Source organism: Haliaeetus albicilla, chromosome 13 (assembly GCF_947461875.1).
Source record: "Haliaeetus albicilla chromosome 13, bHalAlb1.1, whole genome shotgun sequence".
NCBI lineage: Eukaryota > Metazoa > Chordata > Aves > Accipitriformes > Accipitridae > Haliaeetus > Haliaeetus albicilla.
In genome coordinates this window covers 5,074,080-5,090,166 of record NC_091495.1, presented here as the reverse complement: position 1 = coordinate 5,090,166, position 16,087 = coordinate 5,074,080, and the positions used below count along the sequence as shown (strand labels likewise).

At 38.9% G+C, this 16,087-nt stretch overlaps 2 protein-coding genes across 3 annotated transcripts; one reads left to right on the top strand and one right to left on the bottom strand.

Annotated features, from left to right (window-relative positions):
• The first annotated feature begins 76 nt into the window (after window positions 1-76).
• Window positions 77-8,147, top strand: TRMT61B (tRNA methyltransferase 61B). 2 transcript variants are annotated; one of them, XM_069799949.1, is made up of 7 exons: window positions 77-644; window positions 751-853; window positions 4,978-5,168; window positions 6,388-6,479; window positions 6,906-7,141; window positions 7,773-7,853; window positions 8,039-8,147. In XM_069799949.1, exons 1-7 carry the CDS (start codon window positions 129-131, stop codon window positions 8,080-8,082), a joined length of 1,263 nt encoding a protein of 420 aa, XP_069656050.1. In that variant the 5' UTR covers window positions 77-128; the 3' UTR covers window positions 8,083-8,147. The 2 variants fall into 2 exon arrangements, with proteins under 2 accessions (XP_069656050.1, XP_069656048.1); XM_069799947.1 differs by lacking the exons at window positions 7,773-7,853; window positions 8,039-8,147 and having other exon boundaries at window positions 6,906-7,677.
• A 116-nt stretch (window positions 8,148-8,263) lies between these two features.
• On the bottom strand, window positions 8,264-15,421 carry SPDYA (speedy/RINGO cell cycle regulator family member A). The gene is made up of 6 exons (XM_009924829.2): window positions 15,180-15,421; window positions 14,065-14,123; window positions 13,136-13,221; window positions 11,401-11,572; window positions 9,947-10,241; window positions 8,264-8,416 (listed from the first exon to the last, which is right to left on the bottom strand). Exons 1-6 carry the CDS (start codon window positions 15,406-15,408, stop codon window positions 8,316-8,318), a joined length of 942 nt encoding a protein of 313 aa, XP_009923131.1. The 5' UTR covers window positions 15,409-15,421; the 3' UTR covers window positions 8,264-8,315.
• Window positions 15,422-16,087: the final 666 nt, after the last annotated feature.

Below are 16,087 nucleotides of genomic sequence, written 5' to 3'. Positions count from 1 at the left end.
CCGCGTGCTCGCCCCCGCGCGCCTGCGCCGCGCGTCCCGGGTGACGCCGTCCGCGGCGTCACCCGGGGCGCGCGGCGCCGCGCAGGCGCGCGACCGTTGGGAGCCGTCGCCTTCCCGCCTCGTTCCTCATGAGGGTCTGGCGGGGGTTGTGGCGAGCCGTCTCCTCCGGCGATGGGGCCGCCCGCGGCGGGAGGCCTCGGAGGCGGGCGTGGGAGACGTCGCTGTCGCCGCTGGAGCGGGTGAGGCGGCTGCTGCCGCCGGAAGAAGCGGCGGCGGTGGGGCGGTGCGCGGCGGCCCCTCAGGTTCCCCCTGAGGAGGAGGAGGAGGAGGCGGCGGCGGCGGCGACCGCCCCTCAGGTGTCTCTTGAGGCGGCGGGAGCCCGGCCCGGCCCTTTCCGCGCCGGGGAGCTGGCGCTGGCGGAGGTACGGAGGAAGCACAACGCGACGTTGAAGCTGTTGTGCCGGTTGGCCGCGGGTTCGGTTCTGGCCAGTCCCAGAGGCTTCCTGCCCCACCACGACATCATCGGACAGCTGCCCGGGCAGATGCTGCGTACGTCGGCCGGGGCGCCGTTGCTGCTGAGGCGGCCCTCGCTGGAGGAGTACGTGCTCCTGATGCCGCGGGGACCCACCATCGCCTACCCCAAGGTACCCGGCCGTTCACCGGGGCTGGCCGGTGACTGGGAGGTCACTGGCTGAATCTCACCCTTAGTTTCCGAGAGTAGTAACGTGGCGTGTTTCTTTTCACCCGCAGGATATAAGTGCTATTTTAACGATGATGGATATCCACCCGGGAGACACCGTTTTGGAAACTGGCAGCGGGTCTGGCGCTATGAGCTTGTTTCTGTCAAGAGCAGGTGAGAACCTGGTTTTAGAAAACATAGAAGCAGCGCAATGTCCTTATCACATGTTGCCTTTCTTTTGACCAAATACTTGTGGTCAGTTCTTAAAAGTTTTGCTGCAGTTCACATGTTCATATATAGTTTGTTGACGTAAAGGAAAATTACATCTGTGCCAGAGCCAATGTGGGGACTGCAAAACGTTTTGAGTGTATTTCAAGGGCCGTAGTGCAAAGCGTTACCGAAGGCCCTGCAGAAAGCTGGGTTTCAGCCATCATTATTGCTGGCTTTGGCTTAACCGTACTAGACGCCTTCTCTCAATCTCTTGCCTTTCTCAGTTTCCTTTTCCTCATCTTGATGGACCACATGAATAATCAGATTGCTAGGTACCAGTGAAAATGCTTATGTGGACGCACACTTATTTTTTTCATGTTATAGCTAGCCTGGTTTGATCTAGATCTCAGTGCTCTAAAAGGTAGAGAGCCTTTGCACTCAGCAATGTGAGCAAGGGCGAAACCTCACCCTTCAACTTCATCTCATCTGTAGGTATCTTGTTAGTGGACCACATTTCAGAGTAATTTAATTGATGAGCTTCTGATAGAACAACTTCCTTAAGGAAAGAAAAAAACTAAAACAAAACCACCACAATTGTTTGCTGTAATTGCTTTTGTACACACCTGAAAGTAAAGCACTGCTTGAATTTGGTTTTCAAATTGGTTTGTTTTTTAAAAATGTATTTCTGCTATTGCAGAATACTGCCCTTCTCTGCAATATTAAAGGGCTTTGGAGGGTAAAGACAGGAACCTCATCACGGATCATCTTGAACTGGTAGAGCAGAAAAGCACAAGTTGCATATCCTGAAGGCTTATGTTCAAAGACAGGGTTTGTGGGCACCCCACCATCAGAGTAACTGGATACCTGAGGGTCCCAGCAGTGGTCACTGAACCTGAGAAGCAGCCCATATCCTGAGCTTCTGTGAAACCTCAGCACTAACATTTCTTTTTTACTATTGTCCAGTGTGTGTTATAAAGCGTTGTTATAGACTATGCTGTCTTTGTAAAATGTTTACGGTTTGGGCTGCCTTTGTGGCTATACTCCGTGTTATTCAACAGTTCAAGATAGAAGATGTTTTGGTACTCCCACTTGCAGCCAGCCAAGTATCTGTGGGAGGTGATGCTTCCTCTTATGCTCTTGTGAGGGAGACAAACTGAACAGATTGGCTGCTCTTTTTGTTCAAGTCCGTTAACCTTTGAACTCAAAGGCAGCAAATTAGTTTTCTCTTACTCTCCCATGTAGCAATGCTGTATCTGCTGTCCCTTGGCATGTGCTCCAGGATAACAATACAAGGCTTTTTAGAAGCATGGGTTTTTCTGAGGAAGTTTAGTGTCCAGCAAGTATGTTACCAGTGTCATCGATCCAACCCTGCTCCTGGATGTCAGGTCATACTGCTGAGGATAACATGAGGAACTAGGAATGGTTACACTTAGTGAATGGTACAAACTAGAGTGCTGAGATCCATCAGGAGCTTAAAATTGGTGAGGGTGTGTAAGCAGCAGCAAAGGGAATCTGGAAGGTCCCCTCCTGAGATGAACAGAGTAGTTTGTTCTTAGTCCGTTGTTTTAGCTGCCGCAATCTTCACTTGGCGTACTAATTCAGTTGAAAATGCTTATTTTAATGATCAGCCGTTAAATGCTGCCCCAAGATCACTCAGCTGCAGGTGGTCTTGAAATACACTGGGCCCAGGTTTTGAGGTCAGCAGTTGTACCTCTGCTCCCCCTCCTTCTTTCTGCCTCCTACTGCTATTCCTTAGTTCCTTCCGATCACCTTTCTGCAATAAACTAGGGGGGTTTTGTCGTTCTGTGATTGGATTTTGAAGATAGTTTGGAATTATCCTCAAAGAAACCATTGCTGCCATGGGAGCTAGAAGCTGACAAAACAGAAAATGAAAGTCAGCACTTCTGTTTCCAGAGATGCATTTAGAGAGAGGGAAAGTAAGAGTCATTAGCTTTTCCCATCTTCCCCTACAGGCAGACCCTAAATCCAAAGAAAGAGATTGAATACCTGATGTTGGCTAAGGCAAAAGTTAGCTTTTAGCAAATTATTTTCTGACTTGTGTATTCAGGCCGCTGTGGCCATTTCCTACAAACACACCTGGACTTACCAATTCTTCCTCTCCTTTTTCAGTCTTGTTCAATAGGTTCCTTCTGATCACTTTAATTTAGCTGTAACCATGCCAAGTCAGCAAAATCTGTTAACCCTATCCATGGGAAGAAAGCAGTCCTTGTGCGGCAGCTCAGCTCTATCTTGAGGAGAGGGAAAAAGGTATGAGATTGTATCGCTATTTTCAAATTTATGGAACTTAAATCAGCACCAAATATGGACAGTGTTAGTCACAGCTTAATGCAATTTGGCGCTGACCCTGAAATAAATAAGATTTGATTTGGTCTTTCCTGATGGTGGCTAATTTTGCCACCATTTAGTACAGTGACACCCAACAAGAAAAAGAGCTGCTACATAGGTAAATGCTGGAATTTAAATCTAGTGAGCATGTTACCAAGGTCCATGGAAGTATTTAATGTCCACAATTCTCACTGATTTAACAGATTCATTAATCTCCTCTCTTCGTGTTACTCTCGTTTCATGTTTTATTTTCCATTCCTTTAATCTTTCCCAGAAGCTACTGACATGCAACAGGACAAAGTTAGGACTGTGTTAAGAATGTGGCATTTGCCATGACTTTAAGATCTTTGAGAACGGGAAAACATGATATATGCAAACTTGACACATTGCAGCATCACAATAATGAAGAGTTTTGCCTCACTATTTTAACTAGTTGTCCTTATTTTTCCAGAAGTCAGTTTCAAAATGTAGGAAGTTTTTGGAGTGAGCAGATGAAGGAGTAAGACTGACCCCGGTGTGAACAATTTTATTCTTCCAATAGTTCCAAACTGATAATCTTGAGTGATAAGGAGTTGGTGCTGCAATTCTGCAACTGTTTAAGATGATCAAAGGCCACACTGCTGAGACCCTCCCTCCTTACATGTTGGCTCTGGCTTCTGTCTGATCCTGGGTGAGCTAGATCAGGGGAAGACTGCTGGGAAACCCATCCCCTCTTTTACTCAGTTTTCTGAATGGATTCACAGTGGGATCACAGAGGTGAGGGAAGGAGCCTGGTGACTCTGACCTAAAATGGCTTAAAAAGTCATAGAACCTCACTCGCTGAACTGCTGATTGCTGAAAGCTGCCTTCATCCATTAAAAAGTAGCAAGGAGAAAGAGAAGCTAGTGGTGGGATAGGTTTGAGGAATTGGAGTAGTACAAGGATAGAATAATACAGCACTGCACATGCTGCTGTCTGTGCCTGGATTTCCTCCTAACACTTCCTTTATGAAGAATTATGGGTTGGACTCGTACGGTACATTTCAGGATAGTAAAGTGATACTTAAAACAAGTAATAATATATTACAGTTACAGACCATAACAGGAAAATAACACAAGCCTGTGTAAATCAAAGAGTACACTTGGAAACTTGTCTGTGGGGCTGAGATCAGTGAGCAGGTGTGGGGGGTGTTTCTTAGCCTTTCCCCAATCCTATGAAGGGACAGGCAGAGAAAGAACTGTGCGTGGAAAACAGCAAACCTTTGTAAAAACGAGGACTGTCAAAAAAGATTTAAAACCAGCAGTTCCAATTCTTATCAACAACAGAAGCAGTCACTGTCTGTCAGTTTTATAGCACCTGTGAGTAGTGACTGATGTTAGAGCTTTCTCAGCTGGTACCTCTGGTAGCTGTATCAGAAGAATTGTAGATGGATAGGACCACAGATGCTCAAGTTTTCTTTTGCTGTAGGAGTTACTTTGGGAGGGCATCTTAAGAATAGTTTATACTACTGTAACTATGCTTTATTTTGCCTGTGGATTGATGGATTTCAGTCTGAAAAAGAACTAACCCAGCACTTTATCTGCATATGTTTGTTCTATATGTAAAGAAAAAACAAATTGTAATTGCTTGTTTCATATGTGATTATTTCCTAAAGTGAAGTTGAGATTTAAAGGTGTACTTCTGTTGTTTACTACACTATTTTTTCTAAATTCTTTATTACAGGGGGAAGAGTAGTAAATCTAGTGTCTTTTGTTTGTTTTCAGTTGGGCCCAAAGGACGTGTTATAAGTTATGAAATCAGAGATGATCATCATAATTTAGCTAAGAAGAATTACAGGCACTGGCGTGCTGCATGGGAAATAGGACATATGGAAGAGTGGCCAGATAACGTGGATTTCATTCTTAAAGACATTTCAACAGCTGCTGCAGATATGAAATCTGTAACAGTTGACGCAGTAAGTCCAGAGAATCCCCCCATTTGACACTGATCTTTTCTGCATAAATTAAAACCTCTGGTGCTCACACTCACAATGGGATTCCCATGTCTAGTTTAACATGAGAAAAAACAATCAATCAATGAAAGAAACATCGCGATTTTTTTTTGTCAGATTACAAGTATTTTCAAGGTTTCAGTTAACAGTTTCCCAAATGAAAGAGCGATATGGCTGTAGTACAGAAATACAATTAATCACTGCTGTCTTATAAGCAAAGACAAACTTACTGTCTTGTATTTTGGAGAAATGGATATTTTTGTATCTGACTAAGGCATATATTTCAAACATTAAATTTAAGAAAAATACATAAGCTTATAGAAAATATGAATATGTAAACACTTTGCTATCAGCTATATAGAACGCACAATGTGACCAAGGCCTAAGTGAAAGTAAGGAATGCTACTGCTTGCTCTCCTGTCCCACTTTTTATATCTAGATTTTGTAAAGAGAGGCATGCTGGCAAAAACAGCTAGATGTTAACCACTCTTCCATGTGAAGCAGACAAACTACTTAAATTAACACTTTAAACAAATGACAATTGTGTTAAACAGTTTGAGCAAAGAAATAAAATATATAGCATAAAAATACCGTTTTAAAAACTTGAAATGTAACGGTTCACAGGAAGGATCAGGTATTGCATATCACATTGTTTTACAGTTTGAATAGTTTTCTAGCAGAAGATGGATAAATTACCAATGACAGAAGTTTTCCAAATCTTGAAACAAACAGCAAGTTAGACATTGAGACTGTAGTGTGATCTTTTCATGATAAAGATGCACTTGAAAATTTTTTTTAATTTTTTTTTTACATTTGAAAACTAGATATCCAAAGATGTTAGTAAATGTAGTCTTCTAAAAGTTTTTATTAATGTCAACATTATGGAATTTAATTAGTAGGAGGTTTAACGTTAGCACAGGACTACTGTGTTGGTGAAACGTTACTTGCTGTTTTAACAGAAATTTATTTGGAAGTAGCAAGGACTTTGTTTTGTACATGTGTAGACCTCCGGTTTCTCTATGGCTTTGAGAGGCAGTAATAAAATTGGTTTGGGATTACATACTGTTGTTGTATGCATTTTCCATAGGTAAAGATGTTTTTTTCAAGCATTGTTGTTGTGGAAAAAAATTGATAGATACATATTAATATTTACTGGGAAAACATAGGTATCTGTCTCTTGCAGATAGTTCTGGATATGCTTAACCCTCAGTCTGCTCTGCCTGTCGTACACCCAAGTCTGAAACAGGGTGGTGTGTGCGCTGTGTATTTAGCAAAGTAAGTATTTACTTCTGGCACTTAACATTTATTCAGGCATCACCTAATATTGTTACAAAACCAAACATCTTTTAAAATATACATCCAGCATTAATGAAATGTTTAACGAAATTATTTTTTTTGTCACCCTGTGTAATTTTTTTTAGGGAGTTGCACTCAGTATAAATTACACTTGGTCAGATCCTTTGGCCTTTACTTTGGGAATGTTCTCGTTATGATCAGTGGAAGTCTTCGCTTAATGACATCCTCAAAATAACTGTACTGTTTTCCAATTCCGTAGTCGGGTTGCTAGCTCCCTTACCCTAAAATTGAAGGACTTGTGTAACCTCAAAGGTAAAGAATGTGACAAAGCCAGTAGAATTGAGACTAACGGTGTATGATTTGAGTTTTCAAAATACTACTTTATCCTTTGCATTTCTTCAAAAGCATCACGCAGGTTATTGACCTTTTAGACACAATACGGACCTGCAAGCTCCCTTTTTTGTGTGAAAGGATCATTGAGGTAACATATAGAAATTGGTTGGTACTCCCTGCTAAAATCAAGAATTGTAAATCAAGCCAAATGGTGGAAACTCAAGAAAATATTGAAGAACCACCTCAAAAGGAGTACGAAGAAATCCACATTCAGGATCAAGCAGTTCTTAAAGAAAGTGAATACAATGGTAAGAACATAATTGCTGATGAAATAGCCTGTTATTGCAATTTGATAATCCAAGGATATAATGAAGGCAAAGCTTGTAGGAACAGGCAATATTTTTTTCTTAGGTCAGCTGAGATTGTTGTAAAGAATAGACAAGCTTTTGGACAGCCCAGACCTTTTCAGGTCTGAAAAAGGATATATGAATCGTTATTTAAGTTTAAATATCTTATTAAAAATCTCAATAGAAAATAAATTGCAATCTGCAAATAAAGAATGACTGCCCTTCTACTACTGTTTTTAAATTTTTATTTTTTAATAAAATTCAGTCCTCTATACTCGTCCTGTAGCTGCTTTAGAGGACCCTGATGGTCTTAAGCATTCCATAGAAGAGACAGTACCAGCGTGCTCTGTTTTGTAATCATGCTGTTCTGGCAAATCCAAAAAAGATGCCTCATACTAGTACAGATTTGCAAAATCCATAGTAGAGCAAAGAGGTCTGAATGTACTGATAGGTGACAAAAAAGCACTTTAACAGAAGCAAAAAGAAAATGAAAATAACATCAGGGGAAAAAAATCCATGCGCATTGGCAACTCTAGTCTGTGTGTATGTTTTAAACTTGTTAGAAAGAATTAAAAAAATTTACTTCTCACAGAATCCCTTTCTGATGATGCTGAAACAAACTGCTCCATGCCTTACGTTGCTAGACCATCTTATTCGCAGGATGGTCATTCAGGTGAGACACTGGGAAAATGTTTTTTTATCTTAAATGGTTAGTGGTATTTTGTTTTCAAAAATAATTTTTTTTTTGTACTAGTATTTGACACGTTACTATATCATGAAATCATAAAACTTATAATAATAAAATAATCCTTGTATATTGAAATACTGAAGTAGTAACTTGTTTTGTTTTTTAATTAGCGTTCCTTACCAAGCTGAGAAAGTTTCGACCCCTGCTTTCTTGATGCTGCCGAGATGTTAGTTGCTAACTTGAGTATTGTATCGGAATAAAATAAAATGTTGCAAAGTAGCTGCTACATTTTGCAAGTTGTGTAACTTTTAAGTAATGAGTGCTTTGATTTCTACTTCCTATAAAGTTTGAAATCCCGCCTACTATTTAAAGGGAAAAGTTTTAACAGAATCATCAGGTATGGTGGCATGATGCAACACATTGTTCCGCAAAGGACAATATCTCTTTCTATCTCATTGGGTGTATTTCATTCTTCATAAACCAATCCATGGATTTGTCTTGGTTCAAGGTGCTACCTGGTCTCCTTTTGCTGGACAGGCTCTGACAGTCTACCAGAAATCAGGAGGAAAAAAAACTAGTAAGAAAATAATGGATCAGAGTCTGCCCTTTGAAATGCAAGTGAAGCAGCTTCTGACTTCACTGACTACCAAATGGTGGCTTTCAGTTTCTTTAAGAGCAATGTTCATATAGCAGAACTGTAAGAGAAACTGAAATTCACTGAATTTGTTCTCTTGATAAAGCTGTGCTTGCTTCAAGAAAAAGAGCAGTTGTTGACAAGTATAGCTTTGGTTCAGTTCCCACACCCATGCTGAAGGTTGCCTGGTTATTTGTGAACTTCATATAAAGCATTCTCAAATGGTCAAAATAAACACAATTTTTTCTGACCTTTTGTCAAATATGAAAAGCGAGATCTCTCAAGTAAAAATAGATCTAAAATTCAGTCTTTTAGGGTCTAACGTAAGTCTCCACATAAGCACGTAGTGATGTTTAACACATTAAATTTATTAAATGACATGTTGCAGCCACCTGACTTGTTCTGTATCTCAAGGAAGATTCAAATGCCACGTTTTTCAAGGTTGAGGAATCCCTTGAGAATCACAGTTGTACTGAAGCTGTCAAAAGCAGTAACACAATCCTACTATAATAGTGAAAATTTGGATATGAGAACATAATGCAAATAAAAAAATAAAGCTATAAATAACTGTAAACCTGTATTAAATAAGTATGCTAAGAACTCTACAGTGGTTAAGCACGTGAAAGTATCTTTGCAGAACTGAGGCCTTATACAGCTCCACCAGAAAGTTTACATCTCAAGCATGTTCCACTCGTAAAAGTAAATTAAACGAGCGTTTGCCCCATAACTGCTGTGTGTAATGGAGGCTTCTCATACAAAGGCTCAGGATGCTATTTTGAATAGATTAATGTCTAAAGATTCAATTACATAAAACAATTTTCACAATAAATTCTTTTATGGTTTTCTATGCCTACTCCAATCTTGAAATCTTGTATAAACTCTATCAACAATTGAGATACACTTAAAGGAAAATGTGAATTGTGATTTAACGTATGTCCAAACTGATGACAGCAACTGAGCAGCCTGCCCTTTCTAAAAACAGTGCTCTCAACAAGAGCACTTCAACTCGCATAACACACACTCTTTTAACTCATGTGAACACACCAATATTTTTACTGTTTCCTCTAGCCAATCCTATTGGATTCAAAATAGGATTCTCACTTTCATTTATAATGCAAGAATAGTACTAAATGCCTAAATAAACTGGAACGCAACCCAAAATCTACCGTAATAGGTGAAGGTAATTTGAAGAGACTCAGAATATAAAGCAGTTGGTACTTGCAGGAAGTCAAGAGACAAGATGTGAAAATGCAAGTGAAACTATGGCAGTAAAAGCACAGTTCTGCCAAGGTAACTGCATTTGTAATAGGCCTGTGTGCTCACACAGAGAGATCCTGTCTTGTCATACCAAGAAGGACACAGTAGTCCCTACAGTAGTCTGAAGGGCAAATATGGCCTCAGTTGCCTAAACTAACTGAAAATTAATTGCAATATTAAACCATACCTTGGGCATAAGAAAAAGGAGAGTCAACGAGCATTTTCTCATCTGGAAAGTTGTCCTTCAAATTCTGGGATGAATGTAATTCTGTCATCTCCAAAGTGCCAGTAGATGAGGAGGAAGATGATGATAATCCTAGTCGTACGAATCTTCCCTTCTTACCACAAAGCAGGCAGTCTGTAGGAGTAGCACTAGGTCCACGGGGCAGCTGTACTTGATCATCGTAGTTTCTCACAGCTCCGCTGTGGTGTATAGAACGTTCTCGCTGCCATACGTAATGCGTTGGAGCAATAGCCATCACCTATTGGAACAGCCATTACATCAGAAACAGTAAAAATAACAGGAAAGCATAGAGCTGAAAACAAGGGATCCAATTCATGTATGGCAGAGAATTAATACTATGTAGCTGAAATGTGTATCATCTATTATCTATCTACTTCTGTCTCACTAGAAAGTTTGCTACCTTAGGCACAAGTAAGTGAACCAGTTATGAATCAGATATGGAAACACAACAATTTACAGCCTTGTATATTCATGTGAACCATCACAAATACCAGCTTATGCTTTGTATGTTGGACTGAAAATGGTGTCTTTTACTAACTGCTAAACACCAACTAGATGGATCTTCTGGTTCACAATGTCGCTGAACTGATGACTGTTGAAAGCTGGGAGGGTGTGCCAGGAAAAGCATTCTGCACTTGCCTTGTTCCTTGTACTTTTCCCATAAGCACCCAATCCCATCCCCAGAGATTGAATTCTAGAGTAAGTGAGATTTTCTTTTCCACCAGCTGTAGTAAACATTATGTTCTTAGAACATGACAGGGCTTTTCCAGACAGATACATTCACCATGAAAAGTGAGGAATGTCTTTTTTCCCTCCTAGTATGTTTGTAAAATGTAGGTTGTAACACTGCATTAATAGTAGAGAATGTTAAAAGTGTGTCCTGAGTTTTTTTTTTTTTAAATGCAGTGAAAAACCTTTACCTTAAAAAGTCACCTGAAGTTGTATTATTAATTTTGAGGGGATTAAAACTTCACCTGAGGTGCTGGGATCTTTATTTGAAAGTTCTACTTGTGTACAAACTTATAATTTGTAGAGCAAATGCACACATACAAAATTATTTCTAAAGTGAATGAAGTGAAACAACTGATGGTAAATTTTAAGTAAAAATACTTGCATAAAGCAGAAAGATTCTAGTCAATAAAAACTTCACTTTTAACACTAATGCAATGTAAATTATTCTAGTTTACCTTAAAAGCACAGTTTCAGAGAATGTATTTTAAATGCAGAAGAAAAAAATTTTCATGGAGGATAAATGGACCATTACATTTTAGTTGCACCTTTTCTTTCCTGTGGCTTGTCTACACACTTTAGAGAAGAAATTATTTGTATAGAGCTAGATTGTTAGCTGGTATTAATTATTGTAGTTTCAGCATCTACAATATTAAAACCCTCCCTACCTCTTCACAGCAGCGTCTGCTTACAATAGCCCTGTAGTCAATTCTACTCCATAGTTGATCTCTTAACTTTAAGAAATCAGGGAAGAGCTTTCTCCAGGCTTTTCCCAAGGCCCATGGGAAAATGTCATACTTTGATTCTTCATCATCTTCTTCAACTGTATTTGCCAGATACCTTCAAATATATATATATATATGTTTGTGTCTGTAAATGTTGTTCAATCTTAAATCACTATGTTAGTATGATTTCTAACAATAAAAGACATAATATTGAAGTAGTTCTTTCTCCTAGTATTGTGAGAAAAACGGCTAACAAAATACAGCCTTCTCTCTGGAGTACAGTATTTTCTTAATCAGAAAGTTCCGTATGTATCCTTTGGGTAAATAAAATCTTAACTTAAGCTATTATAAAAATTGCTTTACCCTAGAGGCTCCTAAATTAGTAGATATGCAAGAACTAACATATCCTGACAGCTTTATCCAAACTGGCAAGATATCCTAGCACTAAAATAAACAGTTTCTGACTGATTCTCTAAATAATACTTAAAACTATCTTACGAAATGTTAAACTTTACGAGGATTTTAACTGTTCTTGGAAAATTATGTTGCTCACATTAAATTAGCAGCAAACAACTAAATACAGGTCTACTTTCATATATAAATGAAAACCTTAAATTATTGTCTTCATGTCCATATTTCTGCCTTCCTTCACTATGTGCTACTTCTGGTTCTGGTTGTTTTCTCAGACAACAGCAAAATATTTACTTCCTCTGGATCTACCTGATACTAAACTGCTGTAAATCATACCTGAAAAAATTACAACTTCTAGTCTCCTCCTGAATTTTCTCACTTGTTCCTAACCTCAATATTCCTGCTGGTCCCAGTCTCACCAGACCCTTTGTCCCTTTCTAATCCTGTCACTCTTCTGGCCTGGCTTTTCTCCCTTCAGTATGGGGACAGATGGCCTTCTCCTCCATGCTCTATGGATACTACCCAGAATACCATTTACAGCAGAAGAAACAGCCATCTTTCTCCCCGCCTGAGTGTGCAAATCAGAGTACCTGAGAAGTACTATTATGGAAAAAGATGACCCGAGCAATATAACACTACGAAAGAAAATGCTAAATCACTCTGTATGTATAGCCAAATATGGAGAGGCTTGGTAAAGACAGATTACTGATTGCACCTGTTTCAAAGTATAGAAATTTTAGAACTGTTCAAAAAAGTTCTCAAAAATGCTCTAGCAACATTTTTACAGTTGACTTAAATCACGTTGAGAGAAACTTTAATTAAAAGTTACTCCCGAGGTGCGTATCGTGAGGAAACATTTTGGTACAAATGACTTAAAGGCTGGCAAAGATATAATAAAATAGGGTCTTGTAACAGGAAGTGAGAGCCATGTATATGTTGCCATGTATTGTCCTGCATGCATTACTTGTAATGCTTAAAAAAGTTCACAGATTCAGTTTGGTAGGCAGAATGCTATGCTGTATATCACTACACCAATGCAAACATCCCCTCGCTGCTGCTCCAGCTTGTTCCACACTGGTGGTCATCACAGAAAGAATGTTGGATTTGCACTGTTTATATATAGCCTGTACATTATGTTTCTGTATTTCATATAGAACCCAAACAACTACACACTCATTAAAGAAGTCGCATCATGTATCATAATTATCAGTGGCATAAACAATGCAAAGTTTATGCTAATAAAACCAGATAATTTAAAAGTACTTACAGAGCGACAAAGAAATTGATTCTGGTATGCTCATTTACTGTGAAGTTAGCCCTCTTGAAATAAACGAAAGTCATTGCCAAGAGATACTGTTGAAATGTAAAATGCAGTATCAATATATTATTTCAGTATATAATTTCCTAAAATGCTTTGCACATTTATCTTACACCAAGATATTTTGATCATTTTTATCAATGAGTGTTGTGATTTAACCCCAGCCAGCAAATAAGCACCACGCAGCTGCTCACTCACTCCCCCCCCCCCCCCAGTGGGATGGGGGAGAAAATTGGGAAAAGAAGTAAAACTCATGGGTTGAGATAATGGTTTAATAGAGCAGAAAAGAAGAAACTAATAATGATAATGATAACACTAATAAAATGACAGCAGTAATAATAAAAGAATTGGAATATACAAATTATGCACAATGCAATTGCTCTCCACCCGCCAATCGATGCCCAGTTAATCCCCGAGTGGCGATTCCCCCCACCCCTACTCCCCCCAGTTTATATACTGGGCATGATGTCACATGGTATGGAATACCCCTTTGGCCAGTTTGGGTCAGGTGCCCTAGCTGTGTCCCCTCCCAACTTCTTGTGCTCCTCCAGCCTTCTCGCTGGCTGAGCATGAGAAGCTGAAAAATCCTTGACTTTAGACTAAACACTACTTAGCAACAACTGAAAACATCAGTGTTATCAACATTCTTCGCATACTGAACTCAAAACATAGCACTGTACCAGCTACTAGGAACACAATCAACTCTATCCCAGCTGAAACTAGGACAATGAGGAAAGCATAAATTGAGTTTCTTGATGCTTCCATATGAGCACATTAGAAAAAAATTATGGTCTGTATTTGCATTACAGTATCAAGTGATTAAGGGCAGATTTTTGACTCAATATAGGTTCTATTAACTAAGAAGGAAATATGCTTACCTTGTCCGCAATTCTACAGCAACAGTCCATCCAAAGGAAGTCTTGGATTAGATCATCATCTGCAACAAAAGAAAGTTGCAGCATTTCAAACACCAAAATTGTTTTTGTTAGAAAGTATTTGTAAATAAATAACAGAAGGTCCTTTTATTAAACGAAATAAAACGAAGAAGCTAGACCCACCAGTAGAGAACAGAGAAACTGAGGGGAGAAAGAGATTAGGTATGAAAAAACTTAAGCAGCAAAAGAAGACAAACTACCAGAAAGGCGAGGTGGAAAATTTAGTGACTGCATCTCATTCATTCTCAGTAATAGCAAGTGAAGGTGAAAAATCACCAGTATTTTTTCTATTTATGTAATTTCTTCCCGCAGTAAGTGGCTCCACCTAACAGCATACCTTTATTTCTGATGAACTATAGACTGTTGAGATCTCTGCGCCTTGATTACCTGACAGCCTTTATAAGGCAATACTTGCTTGATTATTTGTGGTCAGTGCATCACTGTCTGTGAACATGCACTATAATACGATTACTGCAGACTCTCTCTGATTCACTTCTGTATTCGAGGTTCAAGTGAAAACCAAGTGTAATCTTCCACTATTAGTTAATCTCTTCACTAAATTAAATAAATACAAAACTTTACATGAAAGAGGCAAATGCAAAAGAGATGCTACAACTCCTCAGATTTTCTTTCCATTCCACTTCTCCCCCTAAATGTTTATTCCCACAATAAATAACATGTACATAAGAGTGGGAGTCCAGCCTTTTTTAAGCCTTGTGTGAAACAAGATGTACATTGGTTTACATGCATTTGTTGAAATACCAGAGAAAATAGAAAGGAAAGAGAAATAATCATAAAAGAAAGTATCATACCACGTTGGTTTCATTTGTAATTTAAAAAGATACTTTTCATCAGTTTGGTAGCCCTTCTTGTATTTTTACCTTAAGCATTAAATATTCATACACTAAAATGTAACAACAAAATACATTTAGACAAAGACATGGCCATTAGTATCCATATAAAAAGCACTCCCAAAATTATTGAGTTTAGAAAACATACTTGCTCAATAGTTTTCTACTGTTCAGTCAATACATTGATATCTGTCATTATTAACCTACCAAATAATTTAAAGAAAGCTGTCATTTCCTGACGCTGAATAACTAGACATGGTCCCTTTGGACATTTGTATTTATGACTAGGAACCTTTTTTTCACAATTTTCTTCATGGTCTTTAAAAGTAGGCCGCTTTAGTCTAATAAGGCTTTTTTGCTGATGTGATCTGGATGCACTTGATTTTACATGAACCGTGACAGTAGGAGGTGTCTGACACACCAGATTGTGTCTCATTTTGGTAAGTAAAGGTTCCTGTTAAAAAAGAAGAAGAAATTAACTACAAAAATAGTCAGTTTGAGCAGTAGTTCTCTATATATCTTTTGTTCAAATGAAGCATTTCAGTAGAGCTTGTACGTCAGGCGATACAAAAATTAATTGTATCAGTACTAATTAGCTAAGTCTGATGCCCTAAGCCAACTATGTAGCTTTCTTTAATTTAGTCCTAATTTGATAAAGCTCTTTCAATGGAAGGAGCCTTCAATCTTTCTTTTTCCATTTAAGATTTTGAAAAATGAAAAAATCCTTTCCAGAAAAAGTTGCTGTTTGTCAGATTCTCGTAGCCCTACACCCTTACTTAGATCTACCAGAAAATCTCCATTTCTCCTCTCCAATTTGTGATTGCATATTTTAAAAGAGCATTAGTAGAATTAATGCAACAGAACCATATTTAAGCCATGTAACATTAAAATCAAGGTCTCAAGCTCTTAATTTTTATAACACCTGGTTATAGCCATTGGGAATAAAACGTATCCCTCAAGTAGGACATACCCAGAAGGCATAACCAAGGAAACAAACCTGAAGTGTTTGTATCCGTAAAAATCAAGTGGAGTGCGAGAAAAGGTATTTTTAAACGGGAGCAAATGCATTTACTTCTTCAGCAGGTCCCTCGACGGAGCGTAGGGCTGCCTGAGGC

Excerpts from the sequence above, each read along its gene's own strand:
- TRMT61B (XM_069799947.1), top strand. The coding sequence starts at position 129 with ATGAGGGTCTGGCGGGGGTTGTGGCGAGCCGTCTCCTCCGGCGATGGG. Across the intron at positions 5,169-6,387 it reads AATCTGTAACAGTTGACGCA|ATAGTTCTGGATATGCTTAA; the intron begins GTAAGTCCAGAG and ends TGTCTCTTGCAG. Across the intron at positions 6,480-6,905 it reads TGCGCTGTGTATTTAGCAAA|CATCACGCAGGTTATTGACC; the intron begins GTAAGTATTTAC and ends TTTCTTCAAAAG.
- SPDYA (XM_009924829.2), bottom strand. The coding sequence starts at position 15,408 with ATGAGACACAATCTGGTGTGTCAGACACCTCCTACTGTCACGGTTCAT. Across the intron at positions 14,124-15,179 it reads AGCTTTCTTTAAATTATTTG|ATGATGATCTAATCCAAGAC; the intron begins GTAGGTTAATAA and ends CTTTTGTTGCAG. Across the intron at positions 10,242-11,400 it reads GCAGACGCTGCTGTGAAGAG|GTGATGGCTATTGCTCCAAC; the intron begins GTAGGGAGGGTT and ends CTGTTCCAATAG.